This window comes from Garra rufa, chromosome 13 (assembly GCF_049309525.1).
Source record: "Garra rufa chromosome 13, GarRuf1.0, whole genome shotgun sequence".
Lineage (NCBI taxonomy): Eukaryota > Metazoa > Chordata > Actinopteri > Cypriniformes > Cyprinidae > Garra > Garra rufa.
Genome location: NC_133373.1, coordinates 31,328,445 through 31,353,819, shown reverse-complemented (window position 1 = coordinate 31,353,819; position 25,375 = coordinate 31,328,445). Strand labels below are relative to the sequence as shown.

Genomic DNA, 25,375 nt, shown 5'->3' with positions numbered 1-25,375 from the left:
AGTTCTCCAAGAACACAAAAGCGAACGCGAAATCACTGCATGTGCTACGAGGACGACGCGTCTCTTTCTTTTCCAAGTGAAGTTAGCGTAAAAACATTTTTTTTTTTTTTTTGAAACGAATGGAAACTTGTTGTGGAGGACGCGGTGAGGTCATTTTATTGAGCGTATGTTCATTCAGAATATGAAGAATCAAACAGGATACTGTGAAACAACAGGCAGTGAGCGGTTCATGGTAAGTGGGTGACTAAGTACTTCTTCCATGGCTGTAAGTAATAAGCATCATTTGTTAGCTCAGCTGGTTTCGGTTCTGACTAAATATGATTCACATTAAGTCGACTATTAAATAAAAGTAATGTATTTGCATGTGTCTATTTTAATTTACAGATGACCAACGTTAAAATGGGTCCCGTGTTCAAGGGTCACGCCGCGCAGAAGGAGCGTCTCCCGCCCGAAGGCGCTGGCTCTTCAGCATATGATTCCCATGCAGCACCTTGGACAGGGTTCGCGGGCTCCCTTCCGGCACCCCTCAATAACTCTCTCCTACGGTCAAAATGGTCCAAGGAATCGTTAAACGGTTACCCCCCTGAATACAACTCCATCAAGTCCACTGGGACGAAAAGAGAGATGTTTTTCGACACGGGAGATTTGTGCAAAAAGTGCATCTCTCATTTCAACGTCTTTAAAGGGGAAGCGTTAAAACAAGTAATTGACGGAAATCTTTCTACCAAAGTAAGTATGTTCATCTATTTGCATACATTTAGGAACCATTATCATGCATTTAGAGCTGCAAACGAATTCCGTTTTCTTGGGTGGTATTAAGTGGACTGCTGCATGCATGTCCACCCTATCAGCCACAGTCTGTCTCATATTTCAATTACATATGAGACGCATGCTTTTTTTCCCCTCTTCCCCTGAAACGAGTTTAAATCGATTAGCTTTTGCAGTTGGTCGGTGATTCATGTGACACTCGTCTAGCCTTGATTACACTGAAATATGGGGTATAATGGGTGGGATATGAAAACTCAGTTCCTACTGAGAACAATAAAGTAAATGACACTATAATGTGATCAGCTGAGACAGCGATGCATTTGCGGATGACATGAGTCTCAGTATTTGGTGGTGGGGAGAAATAGGTTAGTGGACCACTTGTTTTTTTTTGTAAACTCAAAATTTCTAACATTTTTCCATGAGGTTTAAAACGGTTTGAATAATGATTGAATTTAAGATAAAGATAGGATGGGATTATCAGGGTTATTGTAAAACTGAAAATAGAATTAAAGTCATTAAAAAAACTATTTTTTAAAATGTATAAATTACAACGTTAACTGAAAAAAATTAGCTAGTTTCTTATTTTATTTATTAATATTTTAATTATTAACTTATTGGTGTACTAAAATAACTATAAAATAAAAATTAATAAAATCTCTCTCTCTCTCTCTCTCTCTCTCTCTCTCTCTCTCTCTCTCTATATATATATATATATATATATATATATATATATATATATATATATATATAAATATATAATTTAAAATAAAAATTAAATGGAAAATATACAGTACCAGTCAAAAGTTTTTGAACAGTAAGTTTTTTAAAGAAATCTCTTCTGTTCAATAAGCCTGAATTTATTTGATCCAATGTACAGTAAACATAGTAAAAATTAAAAAAATATATTTTTACTATTTAAAATAACTGTTTTCTATTTGAATATATTTTAAAATGTCATTTATTTCTGTGATTTCAATGCTGATTTTTTTGTCCAATGTACAGCAAAAACAGCAAAATATGTTACATTTTTTTTTACTATTTAAAAGAACTGCTTTCTATTTGAATATATTTTAAAATGTAGTTTATTCCTGTGATTTCAAAGCTGAATTTTTAGCATCATTACTATAGTCACATGATTCTTCAGAAATCATTTTAATATTCTAATTTGCTGCTCAAAAAAACATTTATTATTATTATTTTGATGAAAACAGCTGAGTAGAATTTTTTTCAGGTTTCCTTTTATCATCAATTTTGATCAATTTTAAAACATCTTTGCTAAATAAAAAAGTATTAATTTCTACCCCCCCCCCCCCCCCAATTTTAAAATATGTTTTGAATAGTAAAACATTTAAAAATGTTACTGTTTTTGCTGAAAATTGTATAAAATATGTCTAAATATGTGTAATGATAAGTTTGAGTTAAGAGTCACCGACAACATTTTTCCTTCTGGTGCCTCAGGATCCCAAAGTCTTCATTCATCTTTATGAGAGCATGAAACCACCTGCTAGTGCTGTAGAAGCCTGGGGCAACGTGGACGGACGCTGTGGCGTCTGCTCCACTCACTTTAGCCAGCTGAAGCAGGAGGCTATCCGCACGATCCTCACCCAGGACCGGGCCATATGGGCTCCACCTACCACTGCCAGCATCCCATCCACAAGCCTAGACTTAGGCTCACAAACGCTCCCCAGAACCTCAAGCCACCGATCTGTTGTCTCAGACCCCCATCAGAGGCCAAGCAATGCAGCACCGGATTGCTGGATTAAAGGACGTCAACATTTGGAGGCCCTGTGGCCCCTGTCCTCATGCAAAGGAAACAATTCAATGTCTCAAAAGGTAGGCCAGTTTTTTATTTATTCATTTACTGTTTAAGCTAACACTTTAGGTCTTAAGAGGTCTTAAGAGTTGGTTTCCCAATATAAACATATACTACTTTTTATCATGTGTGGAATTTAAAAGAAGATTTAAAGTGTTTCAGTGTTTTCTTTTATACAATGAAGGCTAGTTGAGTTAAATGTTGTTTTGGGCCACACTGACTTTCATTGTACAGACAAAAACTTTTTCTTTTTCAAATTATATTTGTTTGTGTTCCATAGGAGAAAGACAGTCATAGTTTGATCATAGTTTGATTCATCATGACAGGGAGTAAATGATGATAGAATTTTCATTTTTGGGTGAACTATCACTTTAATATAATACTAAACATACACTACCATTCAAAAGTTGTTTTTTGGTCAAGAAATGAACCCATTTGTGACCCTGGACCACAAAACCATTTTTATGCTGATGATACTCAACTATATATTTCAACAAGACCAGATGAAACTTCTAACTTAGCAAAATTAACAGAATGTGTTAAAAATGTGAAAGACTGGATGACCAATAATTTTCTACTATTAAATTCAGATAAGACCGAGATATTACTTATTGGACCAAAAAACAGTACACAGAATCTTTTAAACTGCAATTTGCAACTAGACGGATGCACTGTTATTTCCTCTACAGTCAAAAATCTGGGTGTTATATTAGACAGCAACCTGTCTTTTGAAAATCATATTTCTCATGTTACAAAAACAGCATTCTTCCATCTTAGAAACATTGCCAAGCTACGGAACATGTTACCCGTTTCTGATGCAGAAAAGTTAGTTCATGCATTCATGACGTCTAGACTGGACTATTGTAATGCACTACTAGGTGGTTGTCCTGCTTCTTCAATAAATAAGCTACAGGTAGTCCAAAATGCAGCTGCTAGAGTCATTACCAGGTCAAGAAAATATGATCATATTACCCCAATTTTTTTTTTTTTTTTTTTTTTTATATATTTATACCATATGTACATCGACTTAACATACAGTAGTCACCACTAATAAGCTACTAAATATATTGTAGTAGCCTACATTTTTTGTACAGCTGCTTTGCAACGATTTGTATTGTGAAAAGCGCTATACAAATAAACTTGAATTGAATTGAATTGAATAAGTAGCAATAGCCAAAAATACACTGTATGGGTCAAAATTATCAATTTTTCTTTTTTGCCAAAAATCATTAGGATATTAAGTAAATGTCATGTTCAATATCAATACCATGCAGATATTTTGTAAATTTCCTACCATAAATATATCAAAGCTTAATTTTTGATTAATATGCATTGCTAAGAACTTCATTTGGACAACTTTAAAGGTGATTTTCTCAATATTTAGATTTTTTGTTGCAACCTCAGATTCTAGATTTTCAAATAGTTGTATCTGGCCCAAATATTGTCCTGTCTTAACAAAGCTTATTTATTCAGCTTTCAGATTATGTATAAATCTAAATTTAAAAAAATTACCCTTTTGACTGGTTTTGTGGTCCAGGGTCACACTTTATTCAGCAAAACCATTCATTTGATAAAACTGAAAGTAAAGACTTTTGCATTGTTACAAAAGATTTCTATTTCAAATGAATGTTGTACTTTTGAATCTCTATTCATCAAAGAATCTGTCTTTTCTACAGTTATTTTAAAATATAAACAAACAACACTTTCATAATATCAAATCTTATTTTAAAATCACGATACAGAACTTTTCAATGGTAGTGTATGTATTCCTTCTCCAAATAATTCTAGCAATGCCAAAGCATTTTTTCCGCTGTACATATTTTATGTCCAGAACATCATCCATGTGCATAATGTAAGAGTATATAAATTAAATATGCATAGCTATGTCTGCTCACCAGGACACATGTGTGCCATCTTATGATACACAACTCTCTAGTTGGCTTTGATTAGATGCAGAGGCAGCAGATACAGAACTTTTTCTGGTTAATGGTTAAACCCACATTTTATCCACGCCACAGAGAAGCCTGTCAGAAAAAAAGAAGCTTGATCAATATCGCTGTAATATTTAATGACCAGTGAAATATTCATACACAGCGCTCGTAAATACAGATGAAATGAGAACGCATTATGAAAGTGAGGCAGGGAGTGAACGTCTTAGACAGCTGCATCAGCACTCAGTACCAGATCTTTATATGACGTTGACCGAGAGCATGATGGCAGGCCGAGTACATTAGTCCAGCTCCATTTCATTACGCATACATCCAAGGTGGACCCACTCAGTCCTTGAAGTGGAATTTAAAAAAAAGATTAATGTTTGGAGTAAAAGCAGAAGAGATGCATTTTGTATGTTTTTATTTGAAATAGCAAGGCTTTTATGGAAAGCGTTGTGGCGGAAATAAGATGTGCTCATAATTAAATCTCACATTCTCTCTGGAGGACAGAGAAGTGAGAGAAAGAAAGCAGACATGGAGAAAGGAATAACAGCAGAGCCAATATTGCCATCTCTGCCCGAGGGTTGCTCCCAGCGCTAATTGGCGTTACATTCTGCCAATGGAGGGGAGCAAAGAGGGGGCTCCTATTTCGCATGTCTGGATTGAAGCATTGATGAGACATAAAAACAGGGAGTGACTCTGGATATGCGGATGACTGCAGGCAAGCGATGGTTCTCTTGAACCAAAAGGCAAAGAAATACAGTCTGAATATTTTTATTCTGCCTAGAAGAGGTTAGATTTTCGACTGATGTAGGACTCGTCCCGTCAGCGCCTGCAGCAGCAGGCATTCAGGGAGGTTCATGACTTCATTTCTGCACATATGACTCAGCTTGTAGTGGCTTTCACTAATAATAGTGTCTGACTGCAGTGCATTAAAGGGATAGTTCACCCAAAAATGAAAATGCTGTTAATAATTACTCACCCTCATGTTGTTCCAAATTCATAAGACCTTCGTTCATCTTTGAAAAGCAAATTAAGATATTTTTGATGAAATCTGAGAGCTTTCTGCATATTTTCTACACATATTGCCTCGCACTTGCAAGTCCACATCTCACACTTCTGGCTTTTTTCTTAGAATTGTGAGATGTAAACTCACAATTGCAAGTTACAGAATTGCGAGATACAGTTGAGGTCAAAAGTTTACATCCCCCTTTCAGAATCTGCAAAATGTTAATTATTTTGTCAAAATAAGAGGGATCGCAAAACGCATGTTGTTGTACTGACCTGAGTAAGATATTTCACAAAAAAATGATTACATATAGTCCACAAGAAAAAATAATAGTTGAATTTATAAAAATGAACCTTGAATGGTTCAAAAGTTTATGTCCCCTTGATTCTTAAGACTGTGTTCTTACCTGAATGATACACAGCTGTGTGTTTTTTTGTTTAGCGATTGTTGTTTATGAGTCCCTTGTTTGTCCTGAACAGTTAAACTGCCTGCTGTTCTTCAGAAAAATCCTTCAGGTCCCACAAATTCTTTGGTTTTTCAGCATTTTTGTGTATTTAAATGATTTTGAAATCCATCTTGAGAAAACCTTTGAACAGAATGAAGATGTGTACATTTTTCTTATTTTGCCTAAATATCATATTTTTTTATTTAGTACTGCCTTTCAGAGACTACAGAAGATACTTACATGTACATGTGATCTTCAAATTCAAAACGTTTTCACCCCCCAGCTCTTAAAGGATTAGTTCACTTTCAGAACAACAATTTACAGATAATTTACTCACCCCCTTGTTATCCAAGATGTTTGTCTTTTTTCTTCAGTCGTCAAGAAATTATGTTTTTTTGAGAGAAACATTTCTGGAAATTTCTCCATATAATGAACATAAATGGTGCTTCGAAATTTGAACCTCCAAAATGCAGTTTAAATGCGGCTTCAAAGGAGTGTAAACGATCCCAGCCTATGAAGAAGCACTAGGGCTGTGATGCGCGTTCGCGACTCTACATAATCACAACGAAAGGTCACACATGGTCCGGTCCGGTCGTGACAGCACCGAGATTCCTGCTCCATTGGCAATGGCTGGCATTTTCCACATTTGCACCAGAAAAATATATATTTTTCTAAGAAAATGACCAATCGTTTTAGTAGACAAGACCCTTCTTCATTGGCTGGGATCGTTTACAGCCCTTTGAAGCTGCATTTTGGAGGTTCAAATTTCAGAGCACCATTTAAGTCCAAACTAAATTTCTTGACGACTGAAGAAAAAAAGACATAAACATCTTGGATGACAAGGGGGTGAGTAAATTATCTGTGAATTGTTGTTCTGAAAGTGAACTAATCCTTTATTGCATGGTTCAGGACAAACAAGGGACTCATGAACAGCTATCACTAAACAAAAAACATGGCTGTAGATCATTCAGGTAGGATTACAGTATTAAGAATCAGGGGGATGTAAACTTTTGAACCGGGTCATAATTTTTTAAATTCAACTATTATTATTTTGGTTATTTTAGAATTATTTTCTCTTGTGGACTTTATGTAAACATCAGAAAAATCTATAAAAGCTATGAAGCTATAAAAGATAAAAACATTCAAAAGATTCTGAAAGGGGGATGTAAACTTTTGACCTCAACTGTATAAAGTCAGAATTGAGTGATATTAACTCGCAATTCTGAGAAAAAAGTCAGAACAAAAAAGTCTTACAATTGTGACTTTTTTCAGAATTGTGAGTTTATATCTCACAACTATGAGAAAATATCCATCCATTCCCCTCAGAACTGGACTGACTTGGAAGAAATTGTTGAATAAAGTTGTTATTTTTGTTTTCTTTGGGCAAAAAAGTATTCCCATAGCTTCATATAATTAAGGTTGAAGCACTGACGTCACATGAACTATTTTAATGATGTCCATACTACCATTCTGGGCCTTGAATGTGTCAGTTGCGTTGCTGTCTATGCAGGGTCAAAAATTTCTTAATTTGGGTTTGGAACAACATGAGGGTGAATAATGAATGACAGAATTTTCATTTTTGGGTGAACTATCCCTTTAGACACACTCATGTTCATTGTGTAGTGTATTTTGTATGTCAGAAAGACATAAAGTTAGAAATTATTGAACAGAATGAACTGAACTGACCTGAACTGAATACATGTATTGCCTTTCCAGTTTTTTGTATGAAAGGAATTGTTCACCCAAAAACGAAAATTTGCTGACAATTTACTCAGGCCATCCAAGATGAGTAGATGAGTTTGTTTCTTCATTTGGGCAAATTTAGCATTACATTACTTGCTTACAAATGCAAATTACAAATTACAATACAGATCAAGCATCATTTACAAGCAAAAAACTGTTCGAAACAGTTCTAAACATATTCTGTATGTCTGTGGGTTTTGATGCTGTGAGATGGACTTTTCACTGGAGAATTTACAGATATGGTCTCATAGTTTAGTCATATCATGGTTAACATTTTTGTCTTACAAACATGCAAGGGCAATGGATGTAATGCTAAATTTCTCAATATCTATTCCTATGAAGAAACAAACTCCTTTAAATCCTGACTGGCCTGTGGGTGAATATATATTCATTTGGGTAAGCTATTTCTTTAATTACTAAACCTGACAATATCAATAATGATAAATCTTTCTCAGTCCTCCCAGAGTCCTTTGCATGCAGGAAAGGTGAATGAGAAGGAGAATGTGACCTCTACAGCACTATGCAGCTACGGCGCCACACAGCCAACACGTTCTTCCAGTATGTCCTCACTGCTCCCTGCAGGAACAGCTGCCTTGTCGTTCTTTGTCAGGTAATAGGTGCTGAACAGAAATTAAAAAATGAACTAAAATAACTAAAGGTGTGTGTTGTAGAAAAGCAAACAAATGCTTTTGTAATGTGCATGCATTTACCCTAAATTCTGTGAAATCAATGAACATCCACAGGGCAGCACAGAAGTTGAACGTAATGGTCAGAAGAGGAAGGCACTTCTCAGAGAGCAGTGCTTCCCAACACATGACAAACTTCTGTGGTCTTCTGCAGAAATCTCCTCCTCTAGCACCAGCAAACATTTTACAAGCTGCTGGTAAGAGCAAGGAGACACCTGGGATGGGGAAGGTATGGCTTAAATGTTTACTATAAATGTTAATTGATGAATTGTGACTTATCTCAAAATTCGGACTTTTTTTCTTGTAATTGCGAGTTCACGTCTCACAATTCTGACTTTTTTTTGAAGAACTGAGAGATATAAACTCACAATGGTGAGTTAAAAAGTCAGAATTGCAAGATACAAAGTCAGAATTGCGTGATATAAACTCTTGCAATCATGACTTTTTTACACAGAATTGTGAGATATAAACTCACAATTGTGAGTTAAAAAGTCAGAATTGCAAGAGTGAGATATAAACTCGCCATTCTGAGAAAATATCAGTATTTTTCCCCTCATAACTGGACTTCATAATTCACAATTGTGAGTTTATATCTCACAGTTCTGAGAAAACAGTCATAATTGCGAGATATAAACTCCTAATTGCAAAAAAAGTCAGAATTGCGATATATAAACTTGCAATTATATGCCGCAATTCTGACGTTACTGTATCTTGCAATTTTTAACTTATAACTCACAATTGCAAGTTTATTTCACCCAATTCTGAGAAAAAAAGTAACAATTGCCAGCTTATATCTTGCAATTCTCATTTTATTACTCGCAATTGCAAGTTTATATCTCAATTTTGAGAAAAAAAAAGTCAGAATTGTGAGAGACAAACTCGCAATTGCAAGGAAAAAAAAGTCAACTTGCAATTACGACTTTACTTATCAAAACTGCGAGTTCAGATTCCACAATTCTGATGTTATATCTTGCAATTTTGACCTTATAACTCACAACTGGGAGTTTATATCACCCAAATCTGAGGAAAAAAAGTCATAATCGCAAGATTATATCTCGTAATTCTGATTTTATTACTCGCAATTGCAAGTTTATATCTCAATTCTGAGGAAAAAAAGTCATAATTGCAAGTTTATATCTTGCAAATCTGATTTTATTATTCGCAATTGCAAGTTTATATCTCAATTTTGAGAAAAAAGTCATAATTGCAAGTTTATATCTCGCAATTCAGATTTTATTACTCGCAATTGCAAGTTTATATCTCAATTCTGAGGAAAAAAAGCCATAATTGCAAGTTTATATCTCGCAATTCTGATTTTATTACTCGCAATTGCAAGTTTATATCTCAATTCTGAGGAAAAAAAGCCATAATTGCAAGTTTATATCTCGCAATTCTGATTTTATTACTCGCAATTGCAAGTTTATATCTCAATTTTGAGAAAAAAAGTCATAATTGCAAGTTTATATCTCGCAATTCTGATTTTATTACTCGCAATTGCAAGTTTATATCTCAATTCTGAGGAAAAAAAGCCATAATTGCAAGTTTATATCTCGCAATTCAGATTTTATTACTCGCAATTGCAAGTTTATATCTCAATTTTGAGAAAAAAAGTCATAATTGCAAGTTTATATCTCGCAATTCTGATTTTATTACTCGCAATTGCAAGTTTATATCTCAATTCTGAGGAAAAAAAGCCATAATTGCAAGTTTATATCTCGCAATTCTGATTTTATTACTCGCAATTGCAAGTTTATATCTCAATTCTGAGGAAAAAAAGCCATAATTGCAAGTTTATATCTCGCAATTCAGATTTTATTACTCGCAATTGCAAGTTTATATCTCAATTTTGAGAAAAAAAGTCATAATTGCAAGTTTATATCTCGCAATTCTGATTTTATTACTCGCAATTGCAAGTTTATATCTCAATTCTGAGGAAAAAAAGCCATAATTGCAAGTTTATATCTCGCAATTCAGATTTTATTACTCGCAATTGCAAGTTTATATCTCAATTCTGAGGAAAAAAAGCCATAATTGCAAGTTTATATCTCGCAATTCAGATTTTATTAGTTTATATCTCAATTTTGAGAAAAAAGTCAGAATTACAAGAAAAAATTCAACTCGCAATTGCGAGAAAAAAAGTCAACTACAACTTCATTTCCCTCAATTGCAAGTTTATGTCCCGCAATTCTGACGTTATACTGTATCTTGCAATTCTGATTTTATTACTCACAATTGTGAGTTTGTATCTCAATTCTGAAAAAAATATTGGTATTGCAAGATATAAACTCACAATTGCGAGGAAAAAGTCAGAATTGCGAAATACAAACACATTTCTGAGAAAAGTCAACTCGCAATTACAACTTTATTTCCCACAATTGCGAGTTTATATTTAGCAATTTTGACTTCATAATTTGCAATTGCAAGTCTATATCATGCAATTCTGAGGAAAAAGTCAGAATTGCAAAACACAAACATTTCTGAGAAAAAGTGAACACGCAGTTCTGACTTTATAACTCACAATTGTGAGTTTATATCATGCAATTCTGAGAAAAAATGTAATCTCTTAAAAAAGAGAAAAAAAATCTTTTGAATTATTGTGTATATTTTCTTATTTCCTTAGTGGTGGATTCCTCATCTTCCATGGAAAAAAATCTTTGTTCACATACATCCATTATTTAATATTTAGTTAGCAAGATGAAGCGAGTAATTGACTGGTCATGTGATGTTAACATGGCAGCTACAGTGACCTCCATGTCAAATTTAACAGCTTATAATTAAGCTACCATTATGACTGGAGTCTCCATCATTTGAAACATATTTTTCTTTGTGTAACATTTTCCGAATAAGGAAAAATGTTCCTTCCTACATACCACTCCTCTGTGCCACTCCTCTGATCAGATGATTTAGATGCCCTTCAGTCCGTCCTTGTGATGTGGCGGCTTTCTAGCTGCCTCACAGTTTAGAGAAGCCTGTAGTCATACTGTAACCTCTGAATGTGATGTTAATGGCCTTCCCATTCCATCGCACCACCTCCTTGAGGAAGGGAAATCAATTTAGTTTAATTGTAGCTCGCCCTGACTTCACTCTCCACAGTTCGCGCTGATGGGACTCGTCTTGAGTTTCAAATTATATTGCTCTCAGGGTAGCACCTGCTAGCTAGATCGCACTCAGCAATGCACATCCAGCAACTGCAGCAGAGATAATGGATTCTTAAATAATTCATTTGGTGTAAATATGATTTGACAGACTCAGGACAGAGAAGATAATATCACTGGACAAATGCATTAGATATCAGACAAAGCATTAACCTAAACCTGGTTTAGATGTGTGTTCGGTGACATCATGCTTAGAGAAAGTGGGATATTTTAAGTCTTAAATATTACCGTTATGGTTATAGTTACAGGAAAAGGGTCATTTTTGGTCTCAGTAAAAGTCTGGCAATATAGACCGGCAGCATTAAATCATAAAACGTTCACTAGCCACACTATTCACACTTTAAAATCTGTGGTAGCAAAATGTAATATCCAAATAGTATATTGTTTTCGGTTTGTTCCCCCATTTTTAGGTCAAAGTGATGCTGCGAATCTGTTCGGTTCCTGTGTCAGACCTGTCTCGGTCCTACTCTTACAAACTGGACCTGCAGAAGAAACAGATCACAGTGTTGAATGTACCCACTTTTAACCCTCAGAGACAGACTGCTGGAACTACAGTCTCCTCAAAGACCTTCACCTTTGATGCCGCCTTCGGCCCTGATTCAACCCAGGTCAGAGCCACTGCTTTGTTATTTCTGTCTTATGATGTGAAAACTGATCTGTCTACTGTCTGGAGCCCATCTGAGTCATAATATCCAAACATCTGCAACACTCTCGCATTTGGTCACTTGAGTGCAGATATCCGATATCTGGATATTCTTATCCAGTGCAATCAACTGAGCTGATTTCATTTAGTATTAGATGCACATTTGGATAAATAATTCCACTTCCAAGGAGACAGATTCTATGTGAAATGTCCTTGAAATGTACATGTAATGTATGTGAAGTTTGAAAGTTGATGAAACAGTGCTGTCTTAAAAAAAATTGGGAAAAAAACAAGTTGAATGGTATATTTCAGGCAGAAGTTTGTGAGAACAGCTTGTGTGAGGTGCTGCAGTCTGTGCTTGCAGGAGCGGATGGTTGCATCCTAAGCTTTGGACAAACCAATGTGGGTAAGTGATATTAAAATCTTTTTGTAAAGTATGATATATGTGCGATGGCATTGTAGTGCCACCCAAAAAAAAAAAACTTTGTGTATTAAAGTCATAATATTTTGAGAAAAAAAGTCAAAATTATGAAAATAAAGTAGAAATATTTTGAGAATAAAGTCAAAATTACCAGAATAAAGTGGTAGCAATATGAGAAAATAGAATAAAGTCAAATTAGAAATATTTCGAGAATAAAGTCAAAATATTTTGAGAATAAAGTCGTATAAATACAAGAATAAAGTCAAAATATTTTGAGAAAACGTCACAATTGCAAGAATAAAGTCAAAATATTTTGAGAATAAAGTGAAAATGATGAGAATAAAGTTTAAACCATTTAAAAAAATATTTTGACTTTATTCTCAATATTTTGACTTTATTCTCAAAATATTTCTACTTAATTCTCGTAATTTTTACTTATTTTCCAAATATTTTGACTTTATTCTCGTAATTTTGACGTTTTCTCAAAATATTTTGACTTTATTTTCAATATTTTGACTTTATTCTCAAAATATTTCTATTTTGACTTTATTCTGGTAATTTTGACATTTTCTCAAAATGTTTTGACTTTATTCTCGTATTTCTGTGACTTTATTCTTAATATTTTCTCAAATATTCTCAAAATATTTTGACTTTATTCTCGTAGTTTTGACTTTTTCTCAAAATATTACGACTTTATTGTCATATTGCTACAACTTTATTCTCGTAATTTTGACTTTATTCTCAAAATATTTTGACTTTATTCTCATAGTTTTGACATTTTCTCGAAATATTTGACTTTATTCTCATATTTCTGTGTCTTTATTCTCGTAATTTTGACTTTACTCTCAATATTTTGACTTTAATCTCAAAATATTTAGACTTTATTCTCATCATTTTGACTTTTTTATAAAAATAAATCGACTTCAATCTTGTAATTTTGACTTTTTTTTCCTCAAAATATTACGACTTTATTGTCGTATTGCTACGACTTTATTCTTGTAATTTTAAAGTATTTTGACTTTATTCTCAAAGTATTTTGACTTTATTCTCGTAATTTTGACTTTTCTCAAAATATTACTTTATTGTCGTATTGCTATGATTTTATTCTGGTAATTTTGACTTTATTCTCAAAATATTTCGACTTTATTCTCGTAATTTTGACTTTTTTTCTTAAAATATTACAACGTTATTGTCGTATTGCTATGACTTTATTCTCATAATTTTGACTTTTTTATCAAAATATTACGACTTTATTCTCGTATTACTATGATTTTATTCTCAAAATATTTCTATTTTATTCTCATAATTTTTACTTTTTTCCCAAAATATTTCAACTTTAATCTCATAATCTTAGATTATTATTTTTTTTTAAATGGCACTAAAATGCAGTTTTACTACATGAAATAATGGTCAGGGAAAAGTATATATATATATTTGATATATATTTATATTTTAATGGACAGTTTATTGAACCCTTTAAACAAAATATAAGAGAAAATCTAAAAATAAAAATATCATATTATATCATATTATTTATATCATATAAAAAATTCTGGACAAAAATATGCAATTTTGTGCTGTTAATGTTATTTATATGGCCAAAAAGTAAGATGAAATTCTGATAGCTTGTAACATAAATCAGTTAGATTTTTATAATAGTCTACTTACATAAAATGCTATAAATATCAGGTGTCGCTCTATATCTCCCCATAAAATGTCTTAGTAGGATGATATATGATAGGATGCTTAGTTTTATGACCAGTGCTCTGTAGTTTCAATTATAGGATTGTTTTATAGGATATAGTAAGTAAAAAAGGTAAATGTGACTTTGTTTTTTGCAGTTGCAAATGAATATCTTTAAAGTACGACTTTATATATCTCACAAAGTAGCTTAATATCTTGCAATACAATATTTAATCTCATAATTGTAAACCTTATTTCTTACAATTATCTTTTATTTTTTTACTCTGAGGCAAACAGGCTTCCATAGCTCTGCGTCCCTTGGTGTTGACACAAAAAGGTTCAGATTTATGTATGTTTTAGCCACTGTGGAGCCTCTTAATTAATGTGGATTAAAGGTTGTTCCTTTAAGGGACGGCATAGAGGCTAAACAGTGGGTCATCACACGTCATTTACCTTTAAGGTTATTAATTGTTATCCACCCAAAATCATGACAACAGTATCTACATGGCATTTGGAGTATGACATCATTTTCTATTAGCCAGATTGAATTACCCCGGCCTCCATGTTGGCCCTTGGCTCTCAGCCAGACATCATAAATCTTTTAAACCGGCCCATGCTTGACTGCCAGTAAAGTGCTTTACATTTAATTGGTCGTGACACTGCCACAACGCATTTTACACCCCAGTTTGTAAAGTCATTCGCCATGTATTTAAACATATTTCAGTCTGAGGATTTTTGTCATTCTGAAAAAAGATGATTTGTTCTGCAAACATCCTCTAATGGGGATATGTTATAAAAAATAGTATTCTCACTTCATTTCTTTTGGTTTACAGGAATGTCTTACACAATGATTGGCCACGATGGTTGCACTCAAAGCCTTGGAGTCATTCCTTGTGCTATATCTTGGCTTTTCAAGCTCATTACCAGGAAGAAAGACAAGACTTGGGCAAACATCTCAGTTTCTGTGTCAGCCGTAGAGGTCTGTGGGGAAAACAATGCCATCAGGGATTTACTCTCTGATGTTGACACGGGCAACTGCAAGGAGACCTATAAACCAGATGCTTACCTCAAAGAGGACCCTGTCTGTGGAGTACAGGCAAGTGTTGATCACACTTCCTTTGTTCTAATATCTTTCATTTTTTCTTAATTTCCATTTTCGTCAGTGCTTTGTACAAATTTTTATCCAAAGCAGCTTTGCAAAAAATAGTCAGTTAAAGGGATAGCTCACCCAAAAATGAAAATTATGTCAGTAATTACTCACCCTCATGTCGTTCCAACCCCGTGAGATCTTCGTTCATCTTCGGAACACAAATTAAGATATTTTTGATGAAATCCAAGAGATTTCTGACCCTGCGTAGACAGCAATGCAGTCTAATTTGCGTTTCAAAGACAAACTAAGGATCTTACTGGTTTGGAATGACCTGAGAGTGATTAATTAATGACAGAATATTTATTTTTGGGTGAACTGTCGCTTTAAGTACAAGTTGTTTTTGTTGTAATCTAATCAACATTATGCCACAAATGCTGTTGATTGAGCTTAATTTGAACTGAACCCGGAGTATTCCTTAAAAACAACATTTTGCATGACATTTATAACCCTTTGCATGGCATATTATCAGTATCCCTGAGCAATCAATACAAACTTAATACATACTCATTGGTATGTTAATTGAGACATTCCCATTTACTTGAGAGTCTCATTATTGGATTTTGTTATCTTGATTTAGCTCTGCAACCACAGTGTACTAAATGCTCCAACTCCAGAAAGAGCAGCTTTCCTACTAGATACAGCTCTTGCATCTCGCAGGGGGATGGTGGACAGTGGAGGGAGACCACTGCATTGTTGTCACATGTTCTTCACCCTACATGTTCGCCAACAGCACATAGGAAGCAGCACCAAATCTGGGAGTGAGTTCAGTTGCTTCTCATTGCTCTAATATAGAAATGTATATGTGCAGATTGTCAGTACAGTCCAAAATTATTAGAACACTAAACTTTTCACCAGCTAAAAATTGTTTTAAGTCAGTTAATTCTATCTTTTGCTGTAGTGTGTCAGTAGGAAATATCAGTTTACATTTCCAAACATTTATTTTGCCATTGATTGTAATAATCCAGTGAGATTTTTGTTTGCACAAGCAGTTTGAAAACAGCCAGCGCTCCACACAGAGATCTGGTCTCATCACCATCCAGTCTGTCTGGAATGAAATGAAGAAACAGAACTGAGACAGACCAGACCCAGAAGAACTGTGGCAACATCTCCAAGATGCTTCAAGAAACTTACCTGCAAAGTTTTAGGCACTTGTGTAAAAATGCTGTAAAATGAGTATGCTGTCAAAAATAATGTCACAAATAGATATTCTTTATTAATTAACTTCTATTAACTAAATTAAATCAACATTTGATGTGACCATCCTTTGTGTTTAAAGCAGCTTTAGCCCTAGATGCACTTGCACATAGTTTTTCAGATAGCTTTGCAGGAAGATCTTTTGAAGCATCTTGGAGACGTTGCCAAAGTTCTTATGGATTTAGTCTGTCTCAGTTTGTTCTGTTTCTTCATCATTCCAGACAGACTAGATGATGATGAGATCAGATCTCTGCAGCACTGGCTGTTTTCAGATTCCTAGTGCAAACAAAAATCTCACAATTAATGGCAAAATGAATGTTTGGAAAGATAAAATAACTGATTTAAAAACCCATTATTAGCTGGTGAAAATACTAATGTTCCAATAATTTTGGCCACAACTGTATAAAGGCCTATTAGATGACATTTCTCACAGCAAAGTGAAATTCCATACTTATTTCTGTTTTTAGCATATTGAAAAGACTGTTTTGCATTTATGATATGTCCTTTTTCTTAAAATGGTTTGTTTCTTTAAATTTTTGTTGTAAAATATATACTTTTCTCAGTGAATGTTGATCAAAGCAAGCTGAGCCTGATCGATTTAGGGAGCTGTGTGGGGGAGAGGGAAGGAAGCAACTGTGGCGTCTGCCTTGCTGAGCTTGGAAACTTTATCGCAGCCAATCTCAGTAGACATAATCACGTCGCTAATAGGTATGTCTATGTATATCTCAATTATAAGAGTATATGAACAAGAGCACAGTGATGTAATTAGGTAAAAAGCAATTAAGTAAATTTAATTATCAGTGACAATGTCTTCATTACAGGGGAAGCAAATTAGCCATGCTTTTGCAAGACTCTCTGAGCAACGTCAATTGCTCCACCGCAGTTATTGCGCATATATCCACCTTGCCTGAAGATCTTACAGAAAGCCTTTGTACGATGCAGACTGTGACTCGAATGCGAAAGCAAAAAAAGAAGATAAGGGTATGCTTATAGACATGTTTTCTAGTTGTCAAGTGCTGTGAACATAGGCTGAGTTTCTCGTTTTCTTTCCAGAAATCCTCCTCAAGCTCGCCTGGAGGAAGAAGCTTAGGCAACGAGAGAAAATTTAACAATTCCACCAAGCTAAGATTCCAATCTACAGGAACACTTGATCAAGATCTCTCCTCTCCTGGTTTCTCTAGTGATCCAGCATTTTACTCTGAGAGTGATAAGTCTTGTGATGCCATTATATCTATGGATCCTTCTGGCCTCCTAGATAAAGAGGTTACAAATAGAAGCAGAGAGGTTTTGCCTATTATTCCGTCCCTACTCAAGAGCAAACTGGAGTCCAAGAAGCTCTCGCTGATGAAGTTTTGTGAAATCTCTCCACCAATTGCCAATCGCATGAAGCAGATATCAAAAGAAAAGACTAAGGAAGAGTCGACACCAATAGTAGTGCAAGATAAATCTGATTTTGAGTGCCTAAAGTGCAACACATTTGCAGAACTCCAAAATCGATTGGGAAACATCGACGGAACAGAGTTAGATCTATGCAATAATCAGCAAGTAAACACAATGAGAAAACCACCTCACTTAAGCCAAATTGAAAAGAGATCCAATTCGTTGGACATTCAAGCACTGAGCAACAAAGAAACCAATAGTATCAGACAAGGAAACTCCTCAAAAACATTTGCGATAATTCACAACAGTGCCGAAATCCCAAGTACCTCCAATTCACAGATTATTCAAAAATGTCCGCCACCCTTAGATGTCGTCAAACCGAGTGATTCCATGCAGTCCAGCCAATCTCCAAGCAAATCTAAGCTTCATAATAAAATAATGAATGTGATGCCCACTGCACTATCTTTGAAATTGGAAGAGCAAGGTAAAATGAGATTATCGGATGCTTCCGCAATGCAATCCGAGACAAGAATTTCTCCCATCGGCAAGAGTTCTCCAAGATCTACCTCGTCGTCTTCTTTTTCATCATCCTTGTCTTCCAGTTTGAGCTCCCCACCGGCTGCCTCTTTGAATGGAGACATTCCACATCGTACAGGAAAAAAACAGAAAGAGATGAGGGCCACCATCACTGTGACTGTTCAGAAGCCGCTGGATGTTAATGGACACGATGAGCTTGTGTACACCGTGGTTGAGGAGGTAACAATAAATGGGGCAACTGAGCAAGGAAAGGCACAAATATTAAGTATTCATGAGTCGCACTCTCTCCAAGCTTTAACGCCGGGAAGTCAGTCTGTCAAAATTATCGGCAGTGTAGGTGAAGAACAAACAGCGGGTTTTTATAGTTCTAACTCTAATGCACAAAGTTCAGAGAATGAAGCCTCTACGGCCTCATCAGATGCAGCTGAAAAACCCACAAAAATCAATGCGCATATTGACAAGGCAAGCAGCTTTATTGATTCGAAAGACCAGCCGCAGCATGATACTTGGTCTGAGGTGCCTCTAACTGAAGATGTGAAGGAGAAACCTAAAGGAGCCATGGTTAAACTTGACCCTCCCTGTGAGGTCTCCAAGTCTAGAAAATATGCTTGTGAAATTAAACCTGAGCAGGGCTGGATGTGCCAAAACAACAAGAAAGACATGAAGGATGTCCCTCACATGAAAACAGAACAAAAGAACCCACATAGTCTTCCTGAAAAGAAACAATATGCCAAGACAGACGGTCCTGTAGAGCGGACCAAAGACAACATGCCATCAACATCAACAAACAGTCCTACTCTCAAAAGAAGAGAGACGAAGGATGAATCAGCAATAGCCAGAAATGCAATGCTGAACCTGGCTACTGAAACTAAGACCAACTCCAAATCTCATTTTGAGGAGAGCAGCAAGTTGTTTAATGCAAAACTGAAAGCATTATCCGGCAGGAGCCAAACTTGGGATCACGGTAAGAGCGGGCGCTTGACAGGAAGCTTGGAAGGTAATTCTAGCTCAAGACTTAAAAGCAAGTTCCTCGAAGAGACTGCTTTCATCGATATGGCTCCGAAAGGCCTTTTAGATGAAGATTACATTTCAGCTCAACCCAGCCCACTTGGTTTTAAAGAAGACTTTGAGGACTTTGTTAGGTGTCGAGCTAGTCAGAGTCTTGGAAGGGTTCCACAGTTCTTCCCGATGCATGATGCCAGCGATGCAACCTGGATATCCAAAGATGGTCACTCTAAGCCCACATCCGTTAATAAATTCATGCAAAGTTCAAAGTTCCACAAGATGCCTAACTTGTCCCCCAAACCCACTAGACACTCGATCAACAGGAGCTCGAGCTTTTCTCCTAATGGCCAAAGCTCCTGGTCAACACACTCCCTATCCCGAAGTCAAGACAATGGTGGTTTGAACTCACCTGGTGCAGTCCGGAAAGGAAGAGTTGAGCTTCTAAGAAGCAGTAGAGACTCTCTTTCTGCCTTCGGGTCTGATTTAGATGAATGTGAGGAACTGGGGACGACGAAGCCTTTTGTTCACACATTGCCGTCCCCGTACAGCCGGATCACAGCTCCACGGACGCCACACCACTGCAGCGGCCATGCCAGCGATACCACCAGTGTTCTCAGTGGAGAGCTGCCTCCTGCCATGTGCAAAACAGCTTTACTTTATAACAGGAGTAGTATGGTCAGTAGTGGCTACGAAAGCATGCTTAGAGACAGCGAAGCTACAATCAGCAGCAGTTCAACGCATAACTCCATCAGCGATCAGAGCTGCTCGCCTGGTGGTGCCAAAGGCATGAGAAGTACCAAGAAAAGAACCAACATAGGTAAGGATTTCTAAATCAATGCATTCTGGCATTAAAAAAACAAGATGGTCTTCACTTGTCTTTGTCCACAGGGTCCAGTGTAAGACGTCCATCTCAAGACAACCTCCTGACGCTGAAGAGATCCGTCAGTGGGCCCAAACCGCACCGGGTGGATCGGGGTGGTTCTGACTCTTATGAAATTAAAGTCTATGAGATTGATAATGTAGATGGCGTACAGAAGAGAGGTGGGGCAGGGAACAAGGTGAGGTTCAAAATGTGTCAATGAAAAAAAAAATTGTCTGTCTGTCTGTCTGCTTTGTATTTCATTCACAAACTGCTGTTTTTGTATGGTCCATAAATTGGTATTGCTTGATTAAACTCTTAACTCAGTTTTCTGCCAGACACAAAAATCTGTTCTTTAGCCTATTATCTTGACTCGCAACACTGTTTACTTCTAAAAGTAAAAGCTGGGATATTCTACATGACTTTTGCATAGATGTTTACTGGATTTGCAATCAGGAGGAGAGTTTTGGGCGCAAGTTGGTGTTTATAATAATTTTAAAAGTCATGTGGTGTATTCCAGCGTTAAAGGATTAGTTCACTTCCAGAATAAATTTCCTGATAACTTATTCACCCCATGTATTCAGTCGCAATGAAATTGTGTTTTTTAAGGAAACCATTCCAGGATTCCTCCATATAGTGGACTTCAATAGTGGCCAATGGGTTGAAGGTCCAAATTGCAGTTTCAATGCAGCTTCAAAGAACTCTACAAGATCCCAGCCAAGGAATAAGGGTCTTGTCTAGTGACACGATCTGTCATTTTCTAAAAAACATTTATTTACGTTTTTTTAACCACAGATGCTCATCTTGCACTAGTTTGACCTCACGTATTAGGTAATCATGCACACGTGGCGTAGGCAGAAGTACCGACCCAGTGTTTACAAAGCGAACATGCAAACAAAAAAGGTAAAACAATTATGTTGGATGATTTTGAAGTTCGAGGACAAAATGAGATGGGGTTTCAGTTTCAAACTTTTCTTTTGTGAAACATAAAAGAAGGAATTTTGAAGACTGTTAACAAAGCTGTTTTGGTTATCAAAGACTTTCAGTGTATGAACAAAAATTATGATAATCGTTTCGCTAGATTAGACCCTTATTCCTCGACTGGGATCGTGTAGAGCTCTTTGAGGCGGCATCGAAACTGCAATTTGGACCTTCAACCCGTTGCCCACCATTGACGTCCACTATATGGAGAAAAATCCTGGAATGTTTTCCTCAAAAACCTAACTTTTTTTTCGACTTATAAAAGAAAGACATTAACATCTTGGATGACATGGGGGTGAGTAAATTATCAGGAAATTTTTATTCTGAAAGTGAACTAATCCTTGAAGACTAATTTCTCAAAACTTAAGTCACCTCATAGTTATTTATTTCTTTTTTAAAACTCTGACCCAACCTAGAGACAAGACACTGATACTGATTTAGAATGTGATTTTTACATTGTTTATACTATTTTTTATATTACTGAAAAATATGCAATTTTTGTTGAATATTTAGAAAATATTTTATATTATTTTGTTTTTCAAATGTGTTATTTGTATAGTTTTTATTCCAAAAATTTAAGTTTTCATTCAACAATGTATTGTACACATTCAGGAAATGTTATGTTTTTTTAAATACAATGTTTCATATACATTTTTTTTCCCCCTAGTAAGATTTATTTTTTTTTTCAAACGGTGCTTGATTTCATCAAAACCAAAACTGTATGTTCAGGAATGTATGTTCTTCTTATTATTTAATATGTACTTATTTTTCACTTTAATTTATGTGGTAATATAAAGTTGCAGAATTTAAAATGTACAGTTGCACATTCACTGTAGTAAGTGGTCATGGTCGTATTGTTTTAAATAAATTTCACAGTGTGTAATTCAGTGTATCCGTGTATTTGATGGCTTTGTGGGTCAATTTGAATTAGGCTGATAGATAGCTGAATACAGTTTTTGTCTGTTTGTTATCCACCTTATTTTTCATGTTAAAGTGGGGGCGCCGTTTGTAAATTTTATGGGTCTGGCTTCTGGTCTAATCCGCATCCAGCTATATTTAGCTGTAAAAAACAGCTTGTTTTACTGCTTGATATTGCAAAATGCTGTCTAACCATATTATTTGAATGTATTATCTTAATTATGAACCTACTGGTTTGTAATGCAAACAGTTTTGCCGTTTACTGCATTGTTTTTCTTATCTTTATTTCCCTATAGCGGGTAATAAACCGGAAGTCTCGCCCATAGACTTACTGCCGCGTTGAAGAATAAGGTGGATATGAAATGTGTTATAGAAAAAATGTCATATTACTTTAATATAAAAACATGTAGTCTAATGATAGACCAAATGCTAATCTCAGGTCATTAACATATATTATGGAGGCAAACTTATATTTTGTCATCCACGTTTTCAGGGTATAGTCCTCTTTAGTGCAAAGCTGAAATTCTTGGAGCATCGACAACAGAGAATAGCAGAGGTGAGGCTCAGGTATAGTGCTCTCAGGCGGGAGTTGGAACAAACCAAGCATCACCTGATGTTGGACCCTGGAAAATGGACCCGACAATGTAAGGGTTAACATGCTTGCTTTTGTACATTACTTAAAATTCAGCACTACTCTAGGATAGAAAACTACAGGGTTGTTTATGGTTCTGCTTACTGTCTCATCAATAATTTTTATGCTATTTGTGTGATGTATTTTGCAGTTGACTTATGGCAAACGTTTGAGGTAGACTCCCTGGAGCACTTAGAGGCTTTGGAGGAAGTCACTCAACGGCTAGAGCGCCATGTTAACCTCTGTAAAGCACATGTCTTGATGGTCACCAGCTTTGATGTTACACCGAAGTGCAGGCAAAAGTTGCGGCATCGGCCAACGGGAGATCGTTCGTAGGAGTTTAACATGCCACAATGTTACATGATCACTTTTACCTGTTATGCAATATATTAAATGATGTTAGTGCAAATATACGGAGCCACAAGAGGGACATAGTGATGGAAAACATGGTTGGGAAAATGGTTTTGTGGTACTCTACCACGAGAAACGTCGCGTTTGCTCGCAAAAGTATTGCGTTCCACCGAGATACTTTGCACTCGGTCGAACTCACAGTTTTGCGACCACAAAGTTTCTCGGGCAATGCAAAAGCATTGAAATAATTGTTTTTTTCTTCCCTCTCGTTTTATTTACCTCATGTCACTTGCGGGGCTCCGTGCAAACCCTCTAACCATCTCAAAATCACCACATTACAAGGACGCTTCCAGTGACGCTGAGCAGGCTATACCTGAAATCGAATTTGCTGATTTATGTTGTTAGCTTTAGCATACAGCAATGGACTGCAGACTAATGTCTGAATTTGGAAGCACTGATTGGCTTTTATTGTTAACCCAGGATAGTTGAATAGTTGGATAACCAGGGTTTAAGATTTCCCATTGCACATTTGTAAATCCTGGGTTAACGTTCTTATTAGCATATTTACTAGTTGAACTTTTTTTTTCATATGTACAGCATGCAAATGAGCATGTGCCCTGGCTGTAATATAACTATTTGTCAATCTGTAAAAATGTTCAGCATTTTAATCTGTATTTTTCTCAAGAATTGTTTTGTTTACAATTTATCTTTTGTTAAACAACGTACTGTGCCCTGATAGCACATGTACATCTCAGAGACGTCTATTTGATGTCTGCATTTACATCTGCAAGACGTAGTTTGCTCATCTGCAATACATCTATTGGATGTTTCCTATCAGATGTCATATATACATCTATTAGATGTCTTTTAAGATGTTTATGTATGTAAAACTGCCAGACATTTGTACACAGCAGATGCTTTCCAGATCAAGATATCTTTAACAGACATCTTGGAGACGTATGTGTGCTATATATGGGTAACATTCTAGCTAGCACCTTATTGTTTCAAACAAACGGTTTGCACTTAACGTTACGGTTTGGTCAGTTACCTGGATGTGTGGCCATATCGGAGATACTCGCATGTAAATAACAGCATTGATTGCACGGTTGAACCACGTGGAAAAAAATGTGTGGAAGCTGCTAAGTCATATAGAGAAGAACTTAGTAAACAGGAAAGGGCCAAATATTTTGACGAACTAAAGTTAATAGGTGGTAAAGATATGTACAAGCAGTATTAACTAAGATATTAGTCTAATATTTCACCTACCTGACCGTAAATGATAAGAACAAACACGAATGTTGTCAAGATTCTTGCCCTGGAAATTCTAGTTCAGTTTGGCCAACCACAAACGCCTTTTGTTCCACAGTTTTTTTCCACTCTTTCCTTGATTTGTTACAACTTTCAGCAGTCTATAGTACTCCAAATATTTTTCCTGGTCTGACCGATTAGTACAGCCCAAAACATGGCGATAATTGACCATTTTCAACAGCAATAATCAGCAAAATGCGAGTTCTGTTTGATTCAGTGGTTTTGTTTACGTTCAGTGCCGCCAATATGACAAATTGATGATGTGTCATGAAAACATTCTATACTTTTGGGCTTCATTTTGCAGGTTTAAAAGTAGTAACAGCATTTTTTTTTACTATGAATAAATTATAAAGATAGCTTTATTTGGGGATAAAATTACCTCAGTAAAAGCAATTTTACTTTACCGTCAGGGTAGTAAAACACTGTAAAGTAGTCATTTTAACACCCAAGTGTATATTTTGTTGCTCCAAGAGCAAATGATTTGTAATTCGCTTTTATTGTAAGTTTACTGTAAATGCCTTTGATTCTTATGTGTATGCGCTAATAAAAGGTTGTTATGCACTGCATTGTTTGTACTTAAGTAATGCTGTTACTGAAATTGTGTTAATGAATTAACATAATACCAACTGTAATCATCAAATGAGAGAAAAACAAAAACAATGAAACGCTAAAAACTAGTGTGGTTTGTGTTTTTCCACAGAGGATTATGAAAACATTGACATATTGCAATGAGTCAACTGATCACTGTGTGCTGTCAAAACACA

General features: G+C 35.6%; 1 protein-coding gene across 1 annotated transcript; it reads left to right on the top strand.

The window, feature by feature from the left end:
- The first annotated feature begins 181 nt into the window (after positions 1–181).
- kif26bb (kinesin family member 26Bb) lies at positions 182–23,522 on the top strand. Its single transcript, XM_073816925.1, has 15 exons — positions 182–232; positions 385–729; positions 2,227–2,601; positions 8,165–8,319; positions 8,453–8,624; positions 11,961–12,158; positions 12,506–12,599; positions 15,131–15,393; positions 16,025–16,205; positions 17,205–17,349; positions 17,463–17,622; positions 17,695–20,380; positions 20,452–20,621; positions 22,815–22,965; positions 23,104–23,522. Exons 1-15 carry the CDS (start codon positions 182–184, stop codon positions 23,286–23,288), a joined length of 5,331 nt encoding a protein of 1,776 aa, XP_073673026.1. The 3' UTR covers positions 23,289–23,522.
- Positions 23,523–25,375: the final 1,853 nt, after the last annotated feature.